Source organism: Dreissena polymorpha, chromosome 4, assembly GCF_020536995.1.
Source record: "Dreissena polymorpha isolate Duluth1 chromosome 4, UMN_Dpol_1.0, whole genome shotgun sequence".
Taxonomy (NCBI): Eukaryota; Metazoa; Mollusca; class Bivalvia; order Myida; family Dreissenidae; genus Dreissena; species Dreissena polymorpha.
Window position 1 is genome coordinate 83,563,955 of NC_068358.1, and position 20,059 is coordinate 83,584,013.

Below are 20,059 nucleotides of genomic sequence, written 5' to 3' on the forward strand. Positions count from 1 at the left end.
ATGGCAATTTTAGCAAAATTTAATAATTTGACCTTGAGAGTCAAGGTCATTCAAAGGTCAAGGTAAAATTCAACTTGCCAGGTACAGTACCCTCATGATAGCATGAAAGTATTTGAAGTGTAAAAGCAATAGCCTTTATACTTTAGAAGTAAAGTGGATCTAAACACAAAATGTAACCATATATTCAAAGTTACTAAGTCAAAAAAAGGCCATAATTCCGTAAAAATGACAACCAGAGTTATGCAACTTGTCCTTTACTGTCCCCTTATGATAGTTTGCGAGTGTTCCAAGTATGAAAGCAATATCTATGATACTTTAGGGGTAAAGTGGACCAAAACACAAAAACTTAACCAAATTTTTAAGTATAAAGGGCCTATAATTCCGTCAAAATGCCAGTCAGAGTTACATAACTTTGCCTGCACAGTCCCCTTACGATAGTAAGTGTTGCAAGTATGAAAGCAATAGCTTTGATACTTTAGGAAAAAAGTGGACCTAAACACAAAACTTAACCAATATTTTTCAATTTTTTAAGTATAAAAAGGGCACATAATTCTGTCAAAATGCAAGCCAGAGTTATCTTACTTTGCCTGCCCAGTCCCCCCATGATAGTAAGTAAGTGTACCAAGTTTGAATGCAATAGCATTGATACTTTATGAGAAAAGTGGACCTAAACGCAAAACTTAACCGAACGCCGACGCCAAGGTGATGACAATAGCTCATAGATTTTTTTCAAAAAAAAGATGAGCTAATAAAACAAGTTTCTACAAAATGTGGCCCTTCTTAGAACATAAACTGCCAAGGAATGTTGAACACACCTTCATTGACCATAGCTTTATCCATGTTTGGAAGCAGCTCCAGTTTCTCCTTGCTTGTGAGTGGGAATCTCTGCAGGAGGTTGGCGATCTGAAACTTGGAGCTACGGACGAGCTGCAACACTGCACTTCGGATGTCCGCCTTGGTCCCTTCCTTCTTAGCCAGCACCAGATGGCGAGAAGCATTCTGTCTGTAAATATAAATATAGTATTTAAAAAAATAATTTAAGTTTAATACATCGGGTTCCAGTATAACTACGGTAGTAGGGCTCTTGTGGATAATGTTGAGCTTCTTTTAATATTGAGCAACATTTTTCCAGCAAAGTTTGACCCATATAAAAAGTAGCACTAATTTCATCTTAAACATGTCATTTTTGTACTTTTTTGAGTTCCTTATTCTTAACCATGATAACTCTATTCCATGAGCTGGTTATAACAGAAACAAAGTCAGATAAACATTCAATAAAATAATGAAATTTCTAATAATCTAATCCTCAATTGCTTGTAGTGACACATCCTACAAGTTCAATAAGAAAAAGAATAAAGATTTTATTAACACTACAAAATGAAGTATTCTGTGAGTTCAGCTGAAAAATGTAAGAGCCATGATCTGGGAAATCAGGGCTTAATCCACCAGCTTAAAATGGGAAATCAGGGCTTAATCCACCAGCTTAAAATGGGAAATCAGGGCTTAATCCACCAGCTTAAAATGGGAAATCAGGGCTTAATCCACCAGCTTAAAATATCGTCAAGATAAGCCTTTGAAGTCCACATATGCTTAGGTTATGATCACACAGAACATTCACAGAACCTTTTCAGAATGTTGTAACAAAAATCAAACTATAATTATTCGTAACTTATTTTAGTTATATGAAATATATATTATGAAAGTCACATTTGAATAGTATATTTTTACGCTCCTAGGATGTATTGGTTGACTTTAAAAGTGTAACGTTCCTGTAACGTTCTTACAACATTTTTGTCGGAACGTTATCGGGAAACCAAAGTTCAAAGTTACATTCCAAAAGTTTGTAATAAGAACGTTTAAAAACTACACAATATAAACATGTACATTAAATTGTTATACGTTTTCATAAAGAATTTGATGTTTTTTTTGTTGTTTTTTTTTTTACAAAATACGTTTATTAGTAGATTTGCATTTTGACCCGGTTGTGTATCTTCGAATGTTTGCAAGCATGATTCTCTTGTTATCTTAACCAGCATGTTTATGGTGTTCTTAATAAACTACATGTTTTGTTTATAAGTTTATTATACATCCATAATAAATATATTATCAGGCAACTTGATAGTGTGCGTGTATGTGGTGAGCGCTAGCAATAGACTGAGTAAACTGCGGAGGCATGCATGTATATACTAACAGAGTGGCACGGCGTATGACTCATGCATTCAATTGAAGGCCTATACTGTTACACAGCAGATTTCCTGCGTGCGCGCCACTCGATTCCTTTGTTCACTGACCTACTCAGTACTGGCTATTTGGATTTTCAAACTTTGCTGTTGTTGAATGTTAACCTTTTTGTTCAATAATAAGAGCAGTAACTGTTGGATCCTACAATCGACGATTATCAACAGTTTGCAGGTAGGTTTTTATTGTTATTTCAATTTGTAATATTAAAATTGATATCATTATGCACTTGCTTTAAATTCAAATTCGGAATTATGGGGAAACTCGTACCATAGAGACTTCGTACCACATTTAAATATACTAACGTTCACTTAGTCATTTTTTGTTAGCAATTTGTTGTTGGCAACATTCTTGAAAACACATGTAATAACGTAAAAAATAAATATGTACACTTCAACACCGTTATTTCGAACAACGATAATCGAATTTACCGTTAATTGAAAAAGAAATAAAATTCACAAAATTATCTTAACCTCAATTATTAGATCTAATTTTATTAAATTCTAAATTGAAATATATAATTATGTAAAAAGTAGTTTATGAAAAGTGTTTGTTGGTCATGACATGATTGAAATATTGATCTTGTAGGTTAATTTCAAATTTAGTTACAAATTGATAGTCATAAAATACATTATTTAATTTAAAGATGTTGTAACGCTTGATTATTTTACAATGTATGAACATTCGGTTTCATATATGTGTATGTTCAAGATGACACATATATGTATGTGTTATTCATGCGGTAAATGTATGTCTTGTCATTTTTTCTCCGTTTTATTTATTAAAAAACTTAGGTCATTCTGATATTTTTTTGTACTTCCAGGACAACTGGGAAGACATCCGAACAGATCCAGATTCATGACAAAAAAGAACAACAATGCGATGATATATATTTGTATTAATTACATTCATGCAAGAAACATGTGTATAATAAAGATGTGTTGGTTTTCAACCTCAATATGACAATTAGATTTAGGTTTGTTTTAGGTTAAATGATAACGTTATTCGCAACGTTTTGGGAACGTTAAGCGAACCATACATTTTAACGTTAGGAGAACGTTGCAGTGCAACGTTTCTGGAACGTTTGGGCTAACGTTAGGATCAGTTTTTGTGCTAGCTGGGTATCTGGGAGAATAACTTTCCGCCTAAAGTGCATTTTTGTTGAAGAAGAGACTTCCGGCGTTCTTTAAACGAAAAATTTCATAAACATATATTCATGTGTGGAAAACTCAAGCTAATCTGGGTTGATACTGCAAACACAATTTACACTTGCATACATAGAAGACATCCCTATGTTGCGTGTCTCACCCCCTGCTCTTGTGTTTGAGCCCCAGCTCCTCTGCCCGTCTGTGGATGTAAGCTCTCTCAGTGGCAGTTAGTGAGGATGGGAACTCCAGCTCTGCCAGACACACAACAACAAGAACAGTTTAAACAATTTTAATATTTGAACTATAAAGTTCATGTAATATTATATATCTTGTAATGAGTATGCTTAATAAACTATGAATGTACTTTTCTCATTTAAAAGGTGTTTGAAGCAGTTTTATGTAACTGTTGATCACTTAACTGTAAAAATGTGTTGTATAATTTTTTGTAACATATGGTTCTTCCATAACATAATAATCAAGAACTTTGTCACAGAACAAAATAGCAGTCTCCTACCTGGTAAATGTTGTCAGTGTAAGAACAATATCTCTGTTTCAAGTACCTGAAGTCGTTTAAGCCATGGAACTTCAGACAATGTGTTCAGTTAAAGTATGATCCGACTATAATGACGTTATCATGTAATAACAAGTTTCACACCTTTCTGTTGTTCGTTCATGCGGAACCTCTCAATAGCTAGGTTGATACCAATCTTGACCTCCTCACTGATGCACGCATCTTCATGGAGTTTGGGCCCCTGTGTGGGCCTCAGCCCCCAGTCTGGCATTCTGCCCCCGCGAGAGCCTTGACCTGAGCTGCGCCCCCCTGCACTGGATGGGCGCTGGTTTGGTTTACCTGGCATGGCTGAATACCAACAGTACTATTTTTTAATAAGGATCATAAGAAATATGACAAATAACAGTCTGCATCAGAACAAACATAAAAGTGAAACTAATTTTCGGAGGTTTTGTAATGAGTTACACAATAGCTGGCCTGCCAGTTATAAAAACTGCAAGCCATATATGGTACTCTTGACACTTATGAAAGAACTTTCAACCAACTTAGTCTTTAAGATGGAACTGTAAGTTTGACTGCAGTGCAGGTCTACTTTCACTTTTCATTTTGCAATAATAAAACATATCTTTGTTATTTGAGATTAATTACAGTCAACTGGTTATCGATATAAGAAAAGATGAAAGTAAAATGTTCAACACCGAATGAAAATGAAACTTTTGTATCAAAAAAAGTACGCACACGACTAACATTGAATGTTGAGTTTAGGTTAAGAGTTGAATATTTTCTTCGATAGCAGCTGCCATTTGAATGTGAACCAACAGGAGTTATATACAAGAGGTGGACTGATTCATCTCCTTATTAAAATATACTCGTTTTAATAATCGTATAAACTCGCATTTACAAAAATAAAATGTTTTAATATGTAAAAAGATAGAATATTGTTGTAATACCTAGTACATTTTATAATTAAAGATTATTTATTTTATAAGAAATCCTCAACATTTTAGTAAACGATTATACCATAAATCCTTTCTATTAGCACATAGGATAAGACGGTATGTGAATTGCAGACGAACGATACTTCAGACTGGTTCCCAACTTAATGTAACGTAAGCACAGAGAGTAGACAGAGAGTTCTTAGATTACAGAATAAAGAATAGACTCAGAACCAAGAAATATGCATGGAGCATTTAAATTTATAGAGACTTCAATTGGTGATATTTCATTACAAAGTGTTTGATAGAGACTGTTAAAGTGATATTATGGGCATTGTGCACTGTTGAATTGAGCTGAAAGGAATTAACAGGTCAAAAGAGTTCGTTAAAATGTAGTTACTGATCAATTATCTGCAACTCATCTTGCTACCAGTTGTTTATAAAAATATATTTTATATTCGATATTCTTACGTGATCCACCCAGTCCTGTTAGCCGAAATGATCCGTAAAACAAAATTGTGTCTTTGTGTCGTATGAACGAATCTGCACTAAAACTAAATTTAGGTTCAAATCTTACATACATGATCAGTTGTCAAACGAAAGTACAGTTGATATTCAAATGCATTATTTTTCTCTTTCCATGATGTTGTTTAAGTATGTTGATGCTGCTTTAGCAAATATAAGTGTATATGAAGTGAAAACACCAAAAATAAACAACAGTTGCGATAGACACCTATAAACTGTTAGATGCCCATAATATCACTTTAATGTAATGTGCGATTCAAAATTCAAGCAATTATTGAATATTCCTACTTATATAATATTCTTAAGTGCTCGGTGTCTTGTAGATCTAAACAGTGTGGACCAGACCGTGACCTCCGGACATAACATATTGAGTACGCATGGGCGACATCTTAGTTTTTCAAGTATTAATGACAGATGATTTGCAGTGTTGGAGTACATAAAAGTCAAGGATAAAACCATATAAATCAACTATAATGACCTATCTGTTTGTTAGATTTGATTTGTTAGAGAATGCTAACCGTAATTTCTTTCTTATAATGTTTTTTATAATGTTTGTTGAGTTTCATTATTCTTATACATGTATTTAAAAGAAACAGTAAGACTGTTGCAGAAATCTTTGTGCCTGTTGGACTCTTGCATGAATGCAGTTGCCAGTTCTATATTCTGCTATATCTAACCTTATTGATAAACAAGGGCTGTTTGTAAAACATGCATGCCCCCCATATGGGCTGTCCGTTGTAGTGGCAGCCATTGTGTGTATACGATTTTTGTCACTGTGACCTTGATCTTTGACCTAGTGACCTAAAAATCAATAGGGGTCATCTGCGAGTCACGATCAATGTACCTATGAAGTGTCATGATCCTAGGCAAAAGCGTACTTGAGTTATCATCCGAAAATCATTTTACTATTTCGGGTCACCGTGACCTTGACCTTTGACCTTGTGACCTCAAAATCAATAGGGGTCATCTGCAAGTCATGATCAATCTACCTATGAAGTTTCATGATCCTAGGCATATGCGTTCTCGAGTTATCATCCGAAAACCATTTTACTATTTCGGGTCACCGTGACCTTGACCTTTGACCTAGTGACCTCAAAATCGATAGGGGTCATCTGCGAGTTATGATCAATCTACCCATGAAGTTTCATGATCCTAGGCGTATGCATTCTTGAGTTATCATCCGGAAACCATTTTACTATTTCGGGTCACCGTGACCTTAACCTTTGACCTAGTGACCTCAAAATCAATAGGGGTCATCTGCAAGTCATGATCAATCTACCCATGAAGTTTCATGATCCTAGGCGTATGCGTTCTTGAGTTATCATTCAAAAACCATTTTACTATTTTGGGTCACCGTGACCTTGACCTTTGACCTAGTGACCTCAAAATCAATAGGGGTCATCTGCGAGTCATGATCAATGTACCTATGAAGTTTCATGATCCTAGGCCCAAGCGTTCTTGAGTTATCGTCTGACAACCACCTGGTGGACGGACCGACAGACCGACAGACCGACCGACCGACAGACGGACAGACCGACATGAGCAAAGCAATATACCCCCTCTTCTTCGAAGGGGGGCATAAAAACAAAAGATAACCATTTAAGAAGCATATGATAAATGATACCATTGTTAATTGTCCAATAAAAATACAATAATTATTCCAATGGCCTTAGATTAGCATATTCCCGTCATTGACGTTTTGCTCCATAATAAAATATGGCTAAAAACCTCGTCAGGTCCCCACGTTTTAGCCCCTCCGCTATGCTCCATTAATGCTCGATTGGTTTATGTCGACTCGGGTACTACTAAATTGTACCCTGTGTACTCTTAAGTATGCTTAAATGTACCCATGGTATGGAAAATATACCAACACGTACCCGTCAAATTTGGACTGTACTCAAGTTTATTCCCGCTGAAAATCCGATGTCGTAAAACGTGCTACGAAAAAATCTCTTTGAACAAAATCTGCCTCAACATGCTGTTTGAGTAGAAATTTCGATTATATTGAGGCCATTTTACAGAATATTGGCATAAAAAAACATAAATAATGTGAAAAAAGGCGACAAGGAACACTTTAGCGTTACAATTTTCAGGTACGTTTCAGTATATTTTCCGTATCGGGTGTACATTTAAGTATACTTAAGTACCAAGTGTACATTTAAGTAGTATCCAAGCCGAAAACGACCAATCGAGTTCTATTAATAGGTAATGGGTGTAACAGAATGACAAGCCGTGGTCCACAACGATGATGCAAGAACAGACTGTATCATTCTTTATCAGAAAAAAATGCATAAATAAGAAGAACGCCTGTGTGTGTGAATAGTGTTTATCATATAATAATTTAATATTTATTACATCGATAGTTGTTTTAAAGCTATTGTCGGTCCGAATTTCTTATGGATACTTATGGATAATTTCCAGCACAAGTCAAGCCTCTACGCCGGATTCAAAATCTTCATTATAATCTTCAAGGTCGCGACTTATGTGACTTCTGGTGTTACAATTAATCGCTGCCTTGTAGTTATATAGCATATCTTGTTTTTTTTCCAGTGATTGTCAAGTCTATATTCTTAAATGAATTTATGGTTTTAACACTTGCTGCATGGTCTGGGAGACTATTGCAGATTTTTACTGATCTCGGTGTAAAGCAGTATTTTGTTTGCATTTTCTCTAGTAGTTTCACGCGTTGAATGATCTTTCCTCCATTTAATAAAGTATGCCTCTTCTTGGTTATATTTGCCACTTGAAATTTTATAGATTTCAATCATATCTCTTCGATGTCTTCTTTAATTGAGCGTTAGGAGTTTAAGTTTTTTAAGTCTTTCTTTATATTTCAAGTTGTTAAAGCCTGGGAGTTGTTTTGTGGCACGTATTTGTACACCTTCAATAAGGTGATTATGTTTTTCGAGATGAGGGAACCGGACCGAGCCGGCATAGCTTAGGTGCGATCTTACAAGCTTATATAAAGTGGTACAAATGTTTTTTCTTCAGAAATTTGGAGTGTTCTACAAATTACTGGTGACATAGAGTTTGCTTTTTAAACTTTCTCACTTATATGTTTTTGGAAAGAGAGCTTGATGAATTGATGATCATTAGGTGTGAAATTGTCAAGGCGCTTAATCGAAACGGATTAAAGCGGTAATACTTGTGCGTTACTGGCTAACCGGCAGTATATACGATACGACACTGTATCATATCAGAAAATATTGACGCTTTTGAGGAAAGTGTGTATGTGTTTTTTATGCCCCCGGATCGAAAGATCAGGGGTATATTGTTTTTGGCCTGTCTGTCTGTCTGTCATTGTAACAGTCAATCATTGTATGTGTGTGTCACAAAACTTTAACCTTGGTTCAACTTTTATAACTTTTGCAATATTGAAGATAGCACCTTCATATTTGACATGCATGTGTATCTCATGGAGCTGCACATTTTGAGTGGTGAAAAGTCAAGGTCAAGGTAATCCTTCAAGGTCAAAGGTTAAATATCATTGTATTTTTCTTTCCTAAAACTTTAACCTTCGTTAAAGTTTGGTCATAACTTTTTTAATATTTTACAGAGCAACTTGATATTTGGCATGCATGTGTATCTCACGGAGCTGCACAATTTGAGTGGCTAAAGGTCAAGGTCATCATTCAAGGTCAAAGGTCAAATTTATGGCTTCAAACAAAGACCTATAGATAACACAGATTGGAAACTCTCCTCTTCGCGATAGCGATATGCGATAATATCTAACGGCGGACGCGGGTCACGTGACATTGATTTTGGAGATGCCGGTGTACCTGTAGATTCTTCTCTGTTCCAGCTACTGTCGGCCATTTTGTTATAAAGCAATCAATTATTCTTCGTAATTAGTCGTTAATATTTGTTGTCGTAGGGTATTCTGAGCATGATCTGGTAGTTTATATTATATTGATATTGTTATTAACAATCTTAGTGTGTTAATTGGTGTTTTTAGTGCTCGGTTGTCAGTTTGCAGAGCAATGAATGTCTGAAAGCGCAACGTTACGAACGTCGCGTAGTGAGCAAAGTCGGTCGCCGAAAAAAGACATATTGAATATTTTTTGTGTTAATAAAAATAAGTATTTATTTTCTGTGTTGATAATTCTTTAGGTTTTGGTAGTTGTTATTCTAATTTATTATTAATTTATCGGAAATTGAAAGAGAACACTGGATTCGTTAATTTTCGATAATTTTTTAAAAATTGAAAGGCCCGAAGCATTTTTTTAAACATCTTCATTAAGCATCACATATTGATAACGTAAGATTTTTATGCTAGGTGAGATGTTAATCGATGTATGATTTATAAAAAGTAGACGAAAATGAGGTATTTTAAAGGATTTTGCCTTTATACAATTTGTACTATTTTATAGACCAATTCACGCGTGACGTCACGCGCACCTGCTTGTTTTTATCCGTGCTACTCTGGTAGGCAAAAGAAAGATAGATCAAAGGGGAGATATCGAGCATGATATTAATTGTCACGCTCTATATCTATATTAAATACATTATTTAATATATTTTGATATGTATACTAATATAGATATAGAGCGTGACAATTAATATCATGCTCGATATCTCCCCTTTGATCTATCTTTCTTTTGCCTACCAGAGCAGCACGGATAAAAACAAGCAGGTGCGCGTGACGTCACGCGTGAATTGGTCTTTCACTCATATTTTTGATCACACTTTTATACTCATATAATTGATAATTATAATTATATAATGGGAAGCAGTATTATTTTTTGTAATTTTTGAAGTCCTTTTGCAAGAAATAAAACGGCTAATGCATAGCTTTGTTTTGTGAAATTGTCGGTGTTTAGTCTTCAGACCACCTTTACCTTGATGCTAATTGACCTTATCGCAACATCCGGGCACATGCGTCAGTTAGAGTTACATGCCCCTTGACGACGGTGAAAACAAAAGCGCTGTCGCCATTTTATTTGCATTGAAATATTTAACACTGCTCGCAATTTTCTTAAGTTAAGGCACATCTTCGCGACCATTTTTTAGAATAAAAATACCCAGAAATAGAAATTCTTTCATAATTAATTTAATTTAATGAACGAACACAAATAAGGATAAAAACAAACAACCAATAAATTTTTAATATATGCAACATATAGGCCCTAGTAGCTGATTTGAACCTCTATATTTGTTACCTTATTACCTTGTTACGTATTAAATAAACTCTCGTGATAAATGTTATTGTTTTTATTTAATTCACACCAATTTCGACACTTTTTGTTTCCGCATGTTAGGTATTTGAATGCCCCTTTTTTCATCACAAACCGATTATCTTGTTATGATTGGATACTGTCCAGACAAAGAAAACACGGTGTCATAGAGCCAGCTGGGGACCTATACTTGGGGCTCTGCATAAACCACATGTGGTCATTAAACACAATTTATGATACCTCTATGTCATCTCTTGTCATACTGAGCAGTCATTTACGCCAAATTTTTAATGCCGAAATAATTGAATATACAGTGGCCGTTTTCGACCTTTTTATGCAGAGTTTTATGTTAAGCAGTGTGCTCGGGCAATGGTTTATAACCGAAGTCCCGAGGGTAAACAATCCCATTAGTCAGTCTGTCTCCTCTTTCTGGTAGTATTAAGCAGTCATTTGGATGAATAATTAACGCCGATGTACTTAACAGTTGCTTAAATTAGATATGTGACATATGGTCAAATATAAAGTCATGTCCATTTAGATTATCAGAAATTTACACCGTAAAGATACTAGCCCGATTAATTTATTAAAGTGTGTGATAATTATAAAATTTACGTAAAAAAACAAGTAACGTATTTAGCGTGTATCAGTTAATTAAAAAGACGTCATTCCGTATTAAGATTTAATGTTACGACAATAAACGATCGACATCATAAAAAAGAAATTACGTTTAACAGAAACGGGGGTAAATAATGTTTGAAAAACAAATATTTATACAGATATATGTGTGTTAATTTTAATATTTGTCACTCGTACTCATTACAATGAACACAACTAAGGCTTTCAGTAAGTCATGTACTAGATGTCCCTACGTATTTTACAGCTTCACATTAGCATGATAAATTGACATAGTATTAGTAGAAATATAATTATAATGTTCGAAGATGAATGAACCCTGAAAAGAACGACAATACTCATTACATCAACATCTACAAGGATACTCCCATTATTACAGAATAAACGAATTTACCCGTAGTCTCAGTGAGAAAGTTAATCATGAATGTCGCAGTACTCGATCATCGGCCACTTGGTCGGGTCATTTTTCCAACATCCAGCTTGCAATTTGTACGGACATTCATTAAGTCCAATTAGTTTTATTTTCTGATCATATCGGGCTTTCGAAAATCGAGATTTTATAAAAAAAAATAATTACTCATGTTTCTATGAAACTTTATTTTATAAAAATCGGATCATTATTGACCAAGTTACAGCCGCCTTTCATAGCGCTGTAACATTTTCGCATAACTTTGCTCGATAATCGTAGCCGTTGCTACTGACGCGTAAATCTATACTTAGGAAGACCCCCTTCTATAATTAGGAAGACCCCCTTCCGAATATTCAAAAGACATTTTAAACACCAATTACAGGACATTTAATTATCTATCGACTTCCCAATAGGAATGCAATTGACGAAATATCAGCAGAGGTGCTCAATCAGCGTAGTAAATCGAACGTATCTAGGGCATTGTTTTCACCGTCGCTAAGGGACTTCCCCTTTTGTGACGTCATCGCGATAAGGTCAATGACTAACGAGTATATATTTTTTATAGATAAGAATTAATTAAACAATATTGACATTAAAAATGCAATATCTTTAATAGTATTAAGGTTTTATGATGTTGTTGTTAATGTTTTCGATATATTGACTAAACACGTGCCGTTATCTATATGACATAATGTTTATCGTTACTGTACCCAGTGCTTTTGCCTACCAGCGCATTGCGCATGCGCGAAAATTCGGAATCAAAACAATAACAATGAATTGGTCTATACTGTTTTTCCATTCAATCATTTTTCACACCTGTCGCCAAAGTGGTTTGTTTCTTTTTGACAAACTTTTCTAGTTCTCATCCCATATCGTTGAAGTAAGATTTTTATGCTAGGCAAGATGTTAATCTAAGTATAGATTTAAACAAACCATAAGAAAATAATCAATTCAAAGTATTTGGCCTTATACAATGTTGGTACAATTTTAAGCTCTTTTCTTCTGTTGTACAAGATTGCTGTCAAACGTGTTTTTGTTCTTTTTGATAAACTTTTTCATTTTTCATCCCAAATAGATTAAGTCAGATTTTTATGCTTGGTGATATGTTAATCTAGGTATGAATAAACTAAACTGGAGGAAAATGTTCATTTTAAAGGATTTTGGCCTTGTACAAAGATGGTACAATTTTAAGCTCTTTTATCCTATTATACACACATGTCGTCAAAGGTGCTTTGGTTCATTGTGAAAAACTTCGTCATTATTCACCTCAAATCGAAGAAATAAGATTTTTATTCTGGGTAATATGTTTATCTTGATATGAATAAAAAACAAGATGAAAGTACAATGTATGGGTTAAAATTCTCATTTAATATCTTTTATTAGTATTACCAATTTTCCTGTCAATGTTACACATGCAAGTTAACATATTTTAACAGATAGCTGTGAGATTACTATTAAAACACAAACAAAAGCTGTGAGATGACTATAATTCGCCGGCCGCGGCCACTGATCACACAAAATCAATCAACAACGCAAACTGATAATTGAAGTTAGGATCCCTTCTTTTATTAATTCTCAAGAATAAAGAAAAAACACACAAAGCATCTTCTTCAGTTCACTAATTGATCCGACGATTAACACGCGCGTGAAATGTTGTTGTTTTTTTCTTTCCGCGAAATCCTAGCCCACGATACTGAAAGCTTAATTTAACTACCAAAAGAAAAAAAAACTGGATTACAAACAAAACTTTAATAACCTATAACTCATGAATAAGATCTAAATAAAAAGAGAATTAAACAATTGAAAAAATCTACACAATCAATATTGAAATAAGTCTAACTGAAACCGTTTTTGGATCGAACGATCATAGCATTTATTATACTGTAATGTTGTTTTAATCAGAGACCTAGATCTATGTGTCCACATATATCTATCCGTTTTGAAATAATAATATTTTATAAGGTTTTAACTGTTTGAAATACCAAATTATACAAGAATATTTTATCAGCAAAAGCCTTTCAAAAAAACTATTCAACAGCATTCTCGCCGCGATTTGGAAGTTCTTAGCGCTATTTCTTCAACGATCGCGGCATTATAAATTCTTATTGTAGGTAAATAAAATCGAGATTTTATAAAAAAAAATAATTACTCATGTTTCTATGAAACTTTATTTTATAAAAATCGGATCATTATTGACCAAGTTACAGCCGCCTTTCATAGCGCTGTAACATTTTCGCATAACTTTGCTCGATAATCGTAGCCGTTGCTACTGACGCGTCGCTATCTTATCGCAATCGTGACACCGGCTATCTCCGGACTACTCCGTGTGTGTTTCAGAGTTTATTTACAGGTCCTACTGGCCTCTTCACGAGGTTACGGTAGCCCGACCTGCCCCTGTGACCTCTCAGGGGAAAATATTAATTTTAGAGTCAAAGTAGGTCAAATTTACCCCGGCTTCCCGGGTATTCGCCAAATACTTTAATTTTTAAAAGAGTTCGTTGCACGTTGGCCAATGAGACCTTAATGTGCTATCTACCTAAAGGTGGTGATGAGGAGCGGATCCCGCCGAGTGTCCCGCACATTACTAATGTACAAGACACTCAACGCGACCCACATCCAAACACCACCCGGTACGTAGGACCCGGAACACACACACGTATCTCTCTTACACCCCCACTCATTACGGGTGGCGCGTATGAGAGCGCCACGCCCGTGTGTTCCGGGTTCCTTGGTGGTGATCTGTGTATGGTTGTGTATAGTGTGTGGTATGTGATTGTTGTGCATTTGTCTGGAGCGGAAGAGGAGGTGTCTGTCGGTAATTTACGGTCGTCGGTCAGTCGTGAAGGGTTGTATATTGTTGCAGTTCCCAGATCGCAGAACCCGCCGCCCCCGCACAAGCGCACCCACGCCGAGCGAGCCCGAGCCCCCCCCCCCCCCGCGCCCGCATACGGCCCCGGCCCGAGCACCCAACCGCTGGAGACCCCCGAGACAAGCACCCTCATCCACCCACTTGCTGCGCGCGACAACAAATCAGTCGAGAACCAACCATGGAGCCATCCAAAGCCCTACCCAGAGTCACCATCGTTCCTTCCCACCCGCCTGCCAAACATCCAGACCATGTATCAAGCTGGGATGTATTAATTTTGCTGTTATGTTGTATTTGCTTTTATAATTGGATAGGTATAGTAAATAAATGATCTAAAAACTCCGTTGATATATCATATGATTTATTTATGTTTGATGTTAATTTGTAAAACTCACAGTATTATAGATTATGTCCTGTATTCTATCTTTCATTTACCCAAGTGTGATTGTTGTGCTCTCCGCCCCATGAGAGGTGTTAGTGGGGGTTCGAGCAGGATACAGGAAACACCCCGATTCCAGAGGCGCCCCTGGTTCTTTTAAGTGCCCGGTGTATAGCACCGATACACTGCACCCTCGTATAACGTCCCTCGCGGAGGACATATTAGTACATAGTGTTAGTATTGGTGTTTATATACATGTGTAGTTCTCCGATTGATTCATGGAATAAATCGTCTGCTGATCCTCAGTGTACTTATCGGTTTCTCGACCACGTGACCCCGCCGAGAGATAGCCCGATAAGGCGCGAAGTTTCCAATCTGTGTTATCTAGGTCTTTGCTTCAAAGCGGCGCAATAGGGGGCATTGTGTTTCTGACAAACACATCTCTTGTTGTTGTTTTTTAAATTCTGTACTTGAAGTCTACAATTTTACCAAAAACTATATTTCACGGAACAGCTAAGACATTCATTCAATAATGTGATGCTTGTTTCTCAGCAACAAAAACGACATAATTTTGCAATAACGCATTGTGTTTGTTGGGTTTGCAAAACTAGAACATGCTTATAATTCTTGAAGTCGCGAAAGTTGTCATTGATGAAACATGATATCCCTATAAACGGGACTGTGAGGACTATCTGAGCCCGTTCATCTTTAAAAATACCAAGTCTCTACTAAAAAAACATAATAACTAGAACATTTCAAACCACCATTACTTTAGAAGCGTTGTTAATGCGTCTACAAAGCAAAAAAGAAAACACTGTGACATTTTAAAAAGAAATGCGTATAAAATAACAGAGACGAAGATAACATTTTATTTACGTCTCTGGAAATAATAATACTTATTGATACAGCTGGTTTTCTTGGTTGTCGGAAAATGAACCGTTCTCACCTAAACTCAACCGAGGACCGTACTGACTTTCAAAACACGAGACGAAAAAAAAACATAATTTGCCGTTAGCGTTGATTGCTTCGATATTTGCTCATCATAATGGAGAAATTTAATTATTAATCAAAACAAGGTACAATATCTAGAGGTTCACGTTTAAAATTCATGTCCAATTATATATTTCTTTTGGGCATATGATTGTTATTCACTTCGGTAAGTTGCTCGTCAGTTGGATTCGTTCAGAGAGTTCTCGTCCGTGAATAACACTTTACAGCCAAACATTAAATGATAAACCAGTTTTTTATATTAAAAATGCATAAAACTCGGTTATTTTAGTTTGTTTATCCTCAACCATTTTTCATTCCTGGCAACAGATCCTTCGGGGAATTAGTAACGACTCGCTATGTTTGATTTTGGTCCTGTTTATGCTTTATTTCCATTTTTATTATTGTGTTTAAACAAAAATGAAACATTCAAAAGTGGGTGGGTATGGAAAAATATCTCCAAGTATCAGGTTTTACGGCCCCATTATTAATAAATCATTGAAAATATGTTTGTCGATACTCTTTAAAACTATGGAATATTGTTTATTACAGTACCCTCACTGAACCGTGATTCGCGACCTCAAGCAAACAATCGCAGTTGAGGACTACAACAAAGTGGATAAATAATAAAATATCTACTCACGTTTCAAGAATAATCTATTTCCATTTGAATTCCATAAAAAATCCCAGAAATCACAATTAAATGTTCTTGGCACAACTCAATATCAACACAACACATCTCCAGCGTCGGCCATTTTGAATACAACGTTAAATCGCGGATGAGTGTAAAGGTACAAAAAGTAGTTCCAATTAGGCCAGGCAAACATTGTCCAGTGTTTATAGTAACATAAACTTTTAAAACTATTAATATTTTTAACACTAACATTTTTTTAACACTAACAGTTTAATTAATCAGGATTTTTTGTTATTATTCCTCCGAAATACAATGTGGGCACAGGAATGTACCCCCCCTCCTGATGACTCTCACTTCTGAACAGTAGATCAGATGACACCAGTGCAAGCAGGGATGACCATTCTTCTTGCCATCACACTGTGCCCATTTTGTGAATGTGAGGGAAACACACTGTGCCAATTCACTCGGCTGGAATTTCCTACAAACACAGCAGAGTTCAGACGGGTCAGTTTCATCATCTGAGGCTTCAGACTCAGTGCTGGAGTGGACCAAGTTTGCACATGATGGCCCAGCCACTGGATTTCTGTTCAGCGCAGAAGTCATGCAAGACTTTTTAGACACTGGAGCAGCTTTCTTAGACTTTGCCGTTGGTTTCTTTGATTTCGGTTTAATTTGGCCCTCCTGATGTTCATGAACAGCTTTCATTACATAGTCACTTGTAAGTTCTTTTCCAGAAACATGCCTACTTAAAGTGTTTCTAGGTTTCTTTTCACTGCTGTTGGTCTGTTTGACAGATTTAAGATGATGTTCAATGTGATCAAAGAAATCAAGCTTGTCCTCAACAATGACTCCACCTTCTACAGTTGATTCAGTACTCTGACTGCACATGCCAACATCTGGGGGCCCAATTTCCAGTGGCTCAAAAACTTGTGCTGGAATGAGGCTAGTTTTTGGCACAGCATTTCTGTCGATGGGATAGATTCCAGTGCGCATGAAACCGCTTTGCAGGTTAGTGACATTCAACGCCTTTGCATAGACCTTGCAGGATATTTCACATATGTTGTAGCGCGTGATCGCTGCACTGGTTTCCCTGATGACTTTGTGACATTGTGCGTTGTACATCTTCTGGAAGGGACCATAACACGCAACATCTAGTGGTTGACATAAGTGGCTGGTATGAGCTGGCAGAACAAACAAAATAATGTTTTGCTTCTTAGCCCATTCTGCAAGTGTTAAAGACACGTGTGATCTGTGCCCATCCAGTAGAAGGATCAGTGGATGTGTTTCTCTACTGGGGACAAATTTGATGAAGTGTTCAGTTAGATAGCGAGTGAAAACTTCAAGATTCGACCAACCGCTGTCTGACACGGCTGCATCAGTACCAGGAGTTTTGCCTTTTAAAAGGTCCAGATTCAACCTCTGTCCAGAGAAAACAAAGAACGGGGGGACAGATGCTCCACTTGCACTTCCACAGCCTATTATAGTCACTGTCTGACCCTTGCCTGACGTTACTGCTTGCGGCTTAAAGTCTACACTAGAGATGACATGTGGAGGCTTGTGATCAATGGTTACACCTTTTTCATCAGCATTGTAAATCAAGTGTGGTTTGTCCAGTAAATCATGTTTTCGAAGACACTTTTCAAGATTATCAAAATACACATTCACCGTGCTCTCACTTGCCATTTTTGCGCGAGCATACTCCAAACCCCTCGGCTTTGTTAATCGGATTTCTGGCCATCTCTTCATAAACCCCCTCATCCAACTCATGGTCAAGGGTTTATCCTTGGTGCGAATACCAAGCTGGACAGCATACATACTTGCAGCATCTACACACTCCTGTTGCGTGTATCCATACCCCAGAGCTGCCATATTCTTGAAATGTTCAACAATTTTAGCCTCCTGGAACTGGTCAAACATGGGAACTTTCCCCATTACACATGTATCTGGGTCAATTTTCAATAAGACCCTGTCTCTAAGTGTGGTCTCTGGGACCCGATACACCCTGGAGGCCTTCAACACTGGCATACCATCTTCCTTGACACTTCTGTAAGCAGCAGTCATTGCCGAGGGAGAGTATAACCTGTATTTGCTGTGAATAGGCTGTGGGGTTTTCTGTAAAAAGTACAAGAAATTACATAAAAATTAATTCAGAAGATAAGAAACCAATGCACTGTTAAACACTTTTCAAAATTTGCTTGGCCTTACTACGAAAATTCTGATGAAGTCACGTGACCTTCATTCACTGATGCAAACGTAAACAATGTCAAAACTTTTGAAACACTGATTTTAGGCACAGATCTGGGCTTGTTTCCATGGGGATATTTTAAGCATTAAATAAATACATAAATTTAGGATAAACATATTGTAACAACAATAAATACCTGTTTAAACCTCATTTTGCCCGGAAAATAATACGTCTGCAAGAGTTGTAGTATATGCAAATGAGATGACATAAAAATTTCGCACCTGCCGTGACATCTCGCGATATCAAGAAAAAACAAAGATGGCCGCGACCTTACGTACTAGCGATTTTAGGACAGTCGAGGATATTATATTATCTTTATTGAAAATTATTCCTTTTGAGAAAAGATTCTCTTGTCTTTTGTTCAGGTATGGCATCGTCGAAATGAGGCGTTCTTATAGACTAGATACAAGAGTCTGAGACGGCTTTGAAAATAAAACAAACTATAAATTTATTTCTATTACATATTGTTAACGCCTATAATTTACGGGAAATATAACATACGTTGGCGCGAAATATATATATACGCTTCCGACGTCATTTATCCATTGTTATTCTACGTAAATATCTGTTAAGTTTAAATTGTTTTAAGATTGTGGTTGTTTGTGTACAAAGAGTTAATATCGGTAAATATATTGTTGGTACTTATATTGTATATGTATTTCTGTATGTATTATCATTATTATTACATACGCGCAATCGTTTGAATTAATTATTTGAATACTATGTTAATAATTTGGTATGTTTGACTGTATATACATGTATTATAAATGTATTGTATTTATTTTTTAGAGAATCGTCAGCGAATAAAAATAATGACGCATATCTCGTTTCTTCGTATTGAACTGGCCAACTCTTAACACATATATTTGGATAACTTTAATGTGATAACAAAAAGGAATACACACGTCTTAACAATACAATACAGTATCGTATTTACTGCACATAAAGTGTTCATTTTATTAATAAGTTCAATAACATCATAATCATCATCATAATAATCATCATCATCATTCATCATCATAATCATCATCATAATGATAATAATCGTAAGCATCAAAATAATCATCATCATAATAATCATCATCATAATCATCATTGACACTAATGAACGAAACTGCTATTGTTTCATAGACAATTATCAATTTATTTTCATAAGCAATCAAACTAACCATTTTTCTGTCGCGGAAATGCCTACATGTTTGCAAATTTCGTCATAAATTACTTTACAAAATAGGGGAAGATGTACATAACATAATTGATTTATGAATTGACACTAAGGAACGAGACTGTTATTGTTTCATTGACAATTATCAATTTATTTTCGTAAGCAATCAACGTAACATTTTTTTATTCTAATTGACAGCATACACTTGTT

The 20,059-nt window shown here is 35.9% G+C and overlaps 2 protein-coding genes across 10 annotated transcripts in view; one reads left to right on the plus strand and one right to left on the minus strand.

Annotated features, from left to right (window-relative positions):
* The window catches only part of LOC127877611 (3'-5' RNA helicase YTHDC2-like), an 84,492-nt gene extending 67,920 nt beyond the window's left edge, over positions 1-16,572 (minus strand). For 2 of the 5 annotated variants that reach the window (XM_052423653.1, XM_052423650.1), the window contains exons 1-4: positions 4,636-4,744; positions 4,042-4,245; positions 3,547-3,637; positions 816-1,003 (exon numbers count right to left, since the gene is read on the minus strand). In XM_052423653.1, coding sequence (XP_052279613.1) covers positions 816-1,003; positions 3,547-3,637; positions 4,042-4,243 — 481 coding nt within the window. In that variant the 5' untranslated portion in view covers positions 4,244-4,245; positions 4,636-4,744. Of the gene's footprint in view, positions 1-815; positions 1,004-3,546; positions 3,638-4,041; positions 4,246-4,635; positions 4,751-16,448 lie in introns of those variants that run through there. The other 3 variants (XM_052423652.1, XM_052423651.1, XM_052423654.1) reach the window with 3 other exon arrangements.
* LOC127877619 (KH homology domain-containing protein 4-like) overlaps positions 15,764-20,059 on the plus strand; it is a 77,069-nt gene continuing 72,773 nt past the window's right edge. For 2 of the 5 annotated variants that reach the window (XM_052423680.1, XM_052423681.1), the window contains exon 1: positions 15,820-15,974. In XM_052423680.1, coding sequence (XP_052279640.1) covers positions 15,956-15,974 — 19 coding nt within the window. In that variant the 5' untranslated portion in view covers positions 15,820-15,955. Of the gene's footprint in view, positions 15,975-16,149; positions 16,178-20,059 lie in introns of those variants that run through there. The other 3 variants (XM_052423683.1, XM_052423684.1, XM_052423682.1) reach the window with 3 other exon arrangements.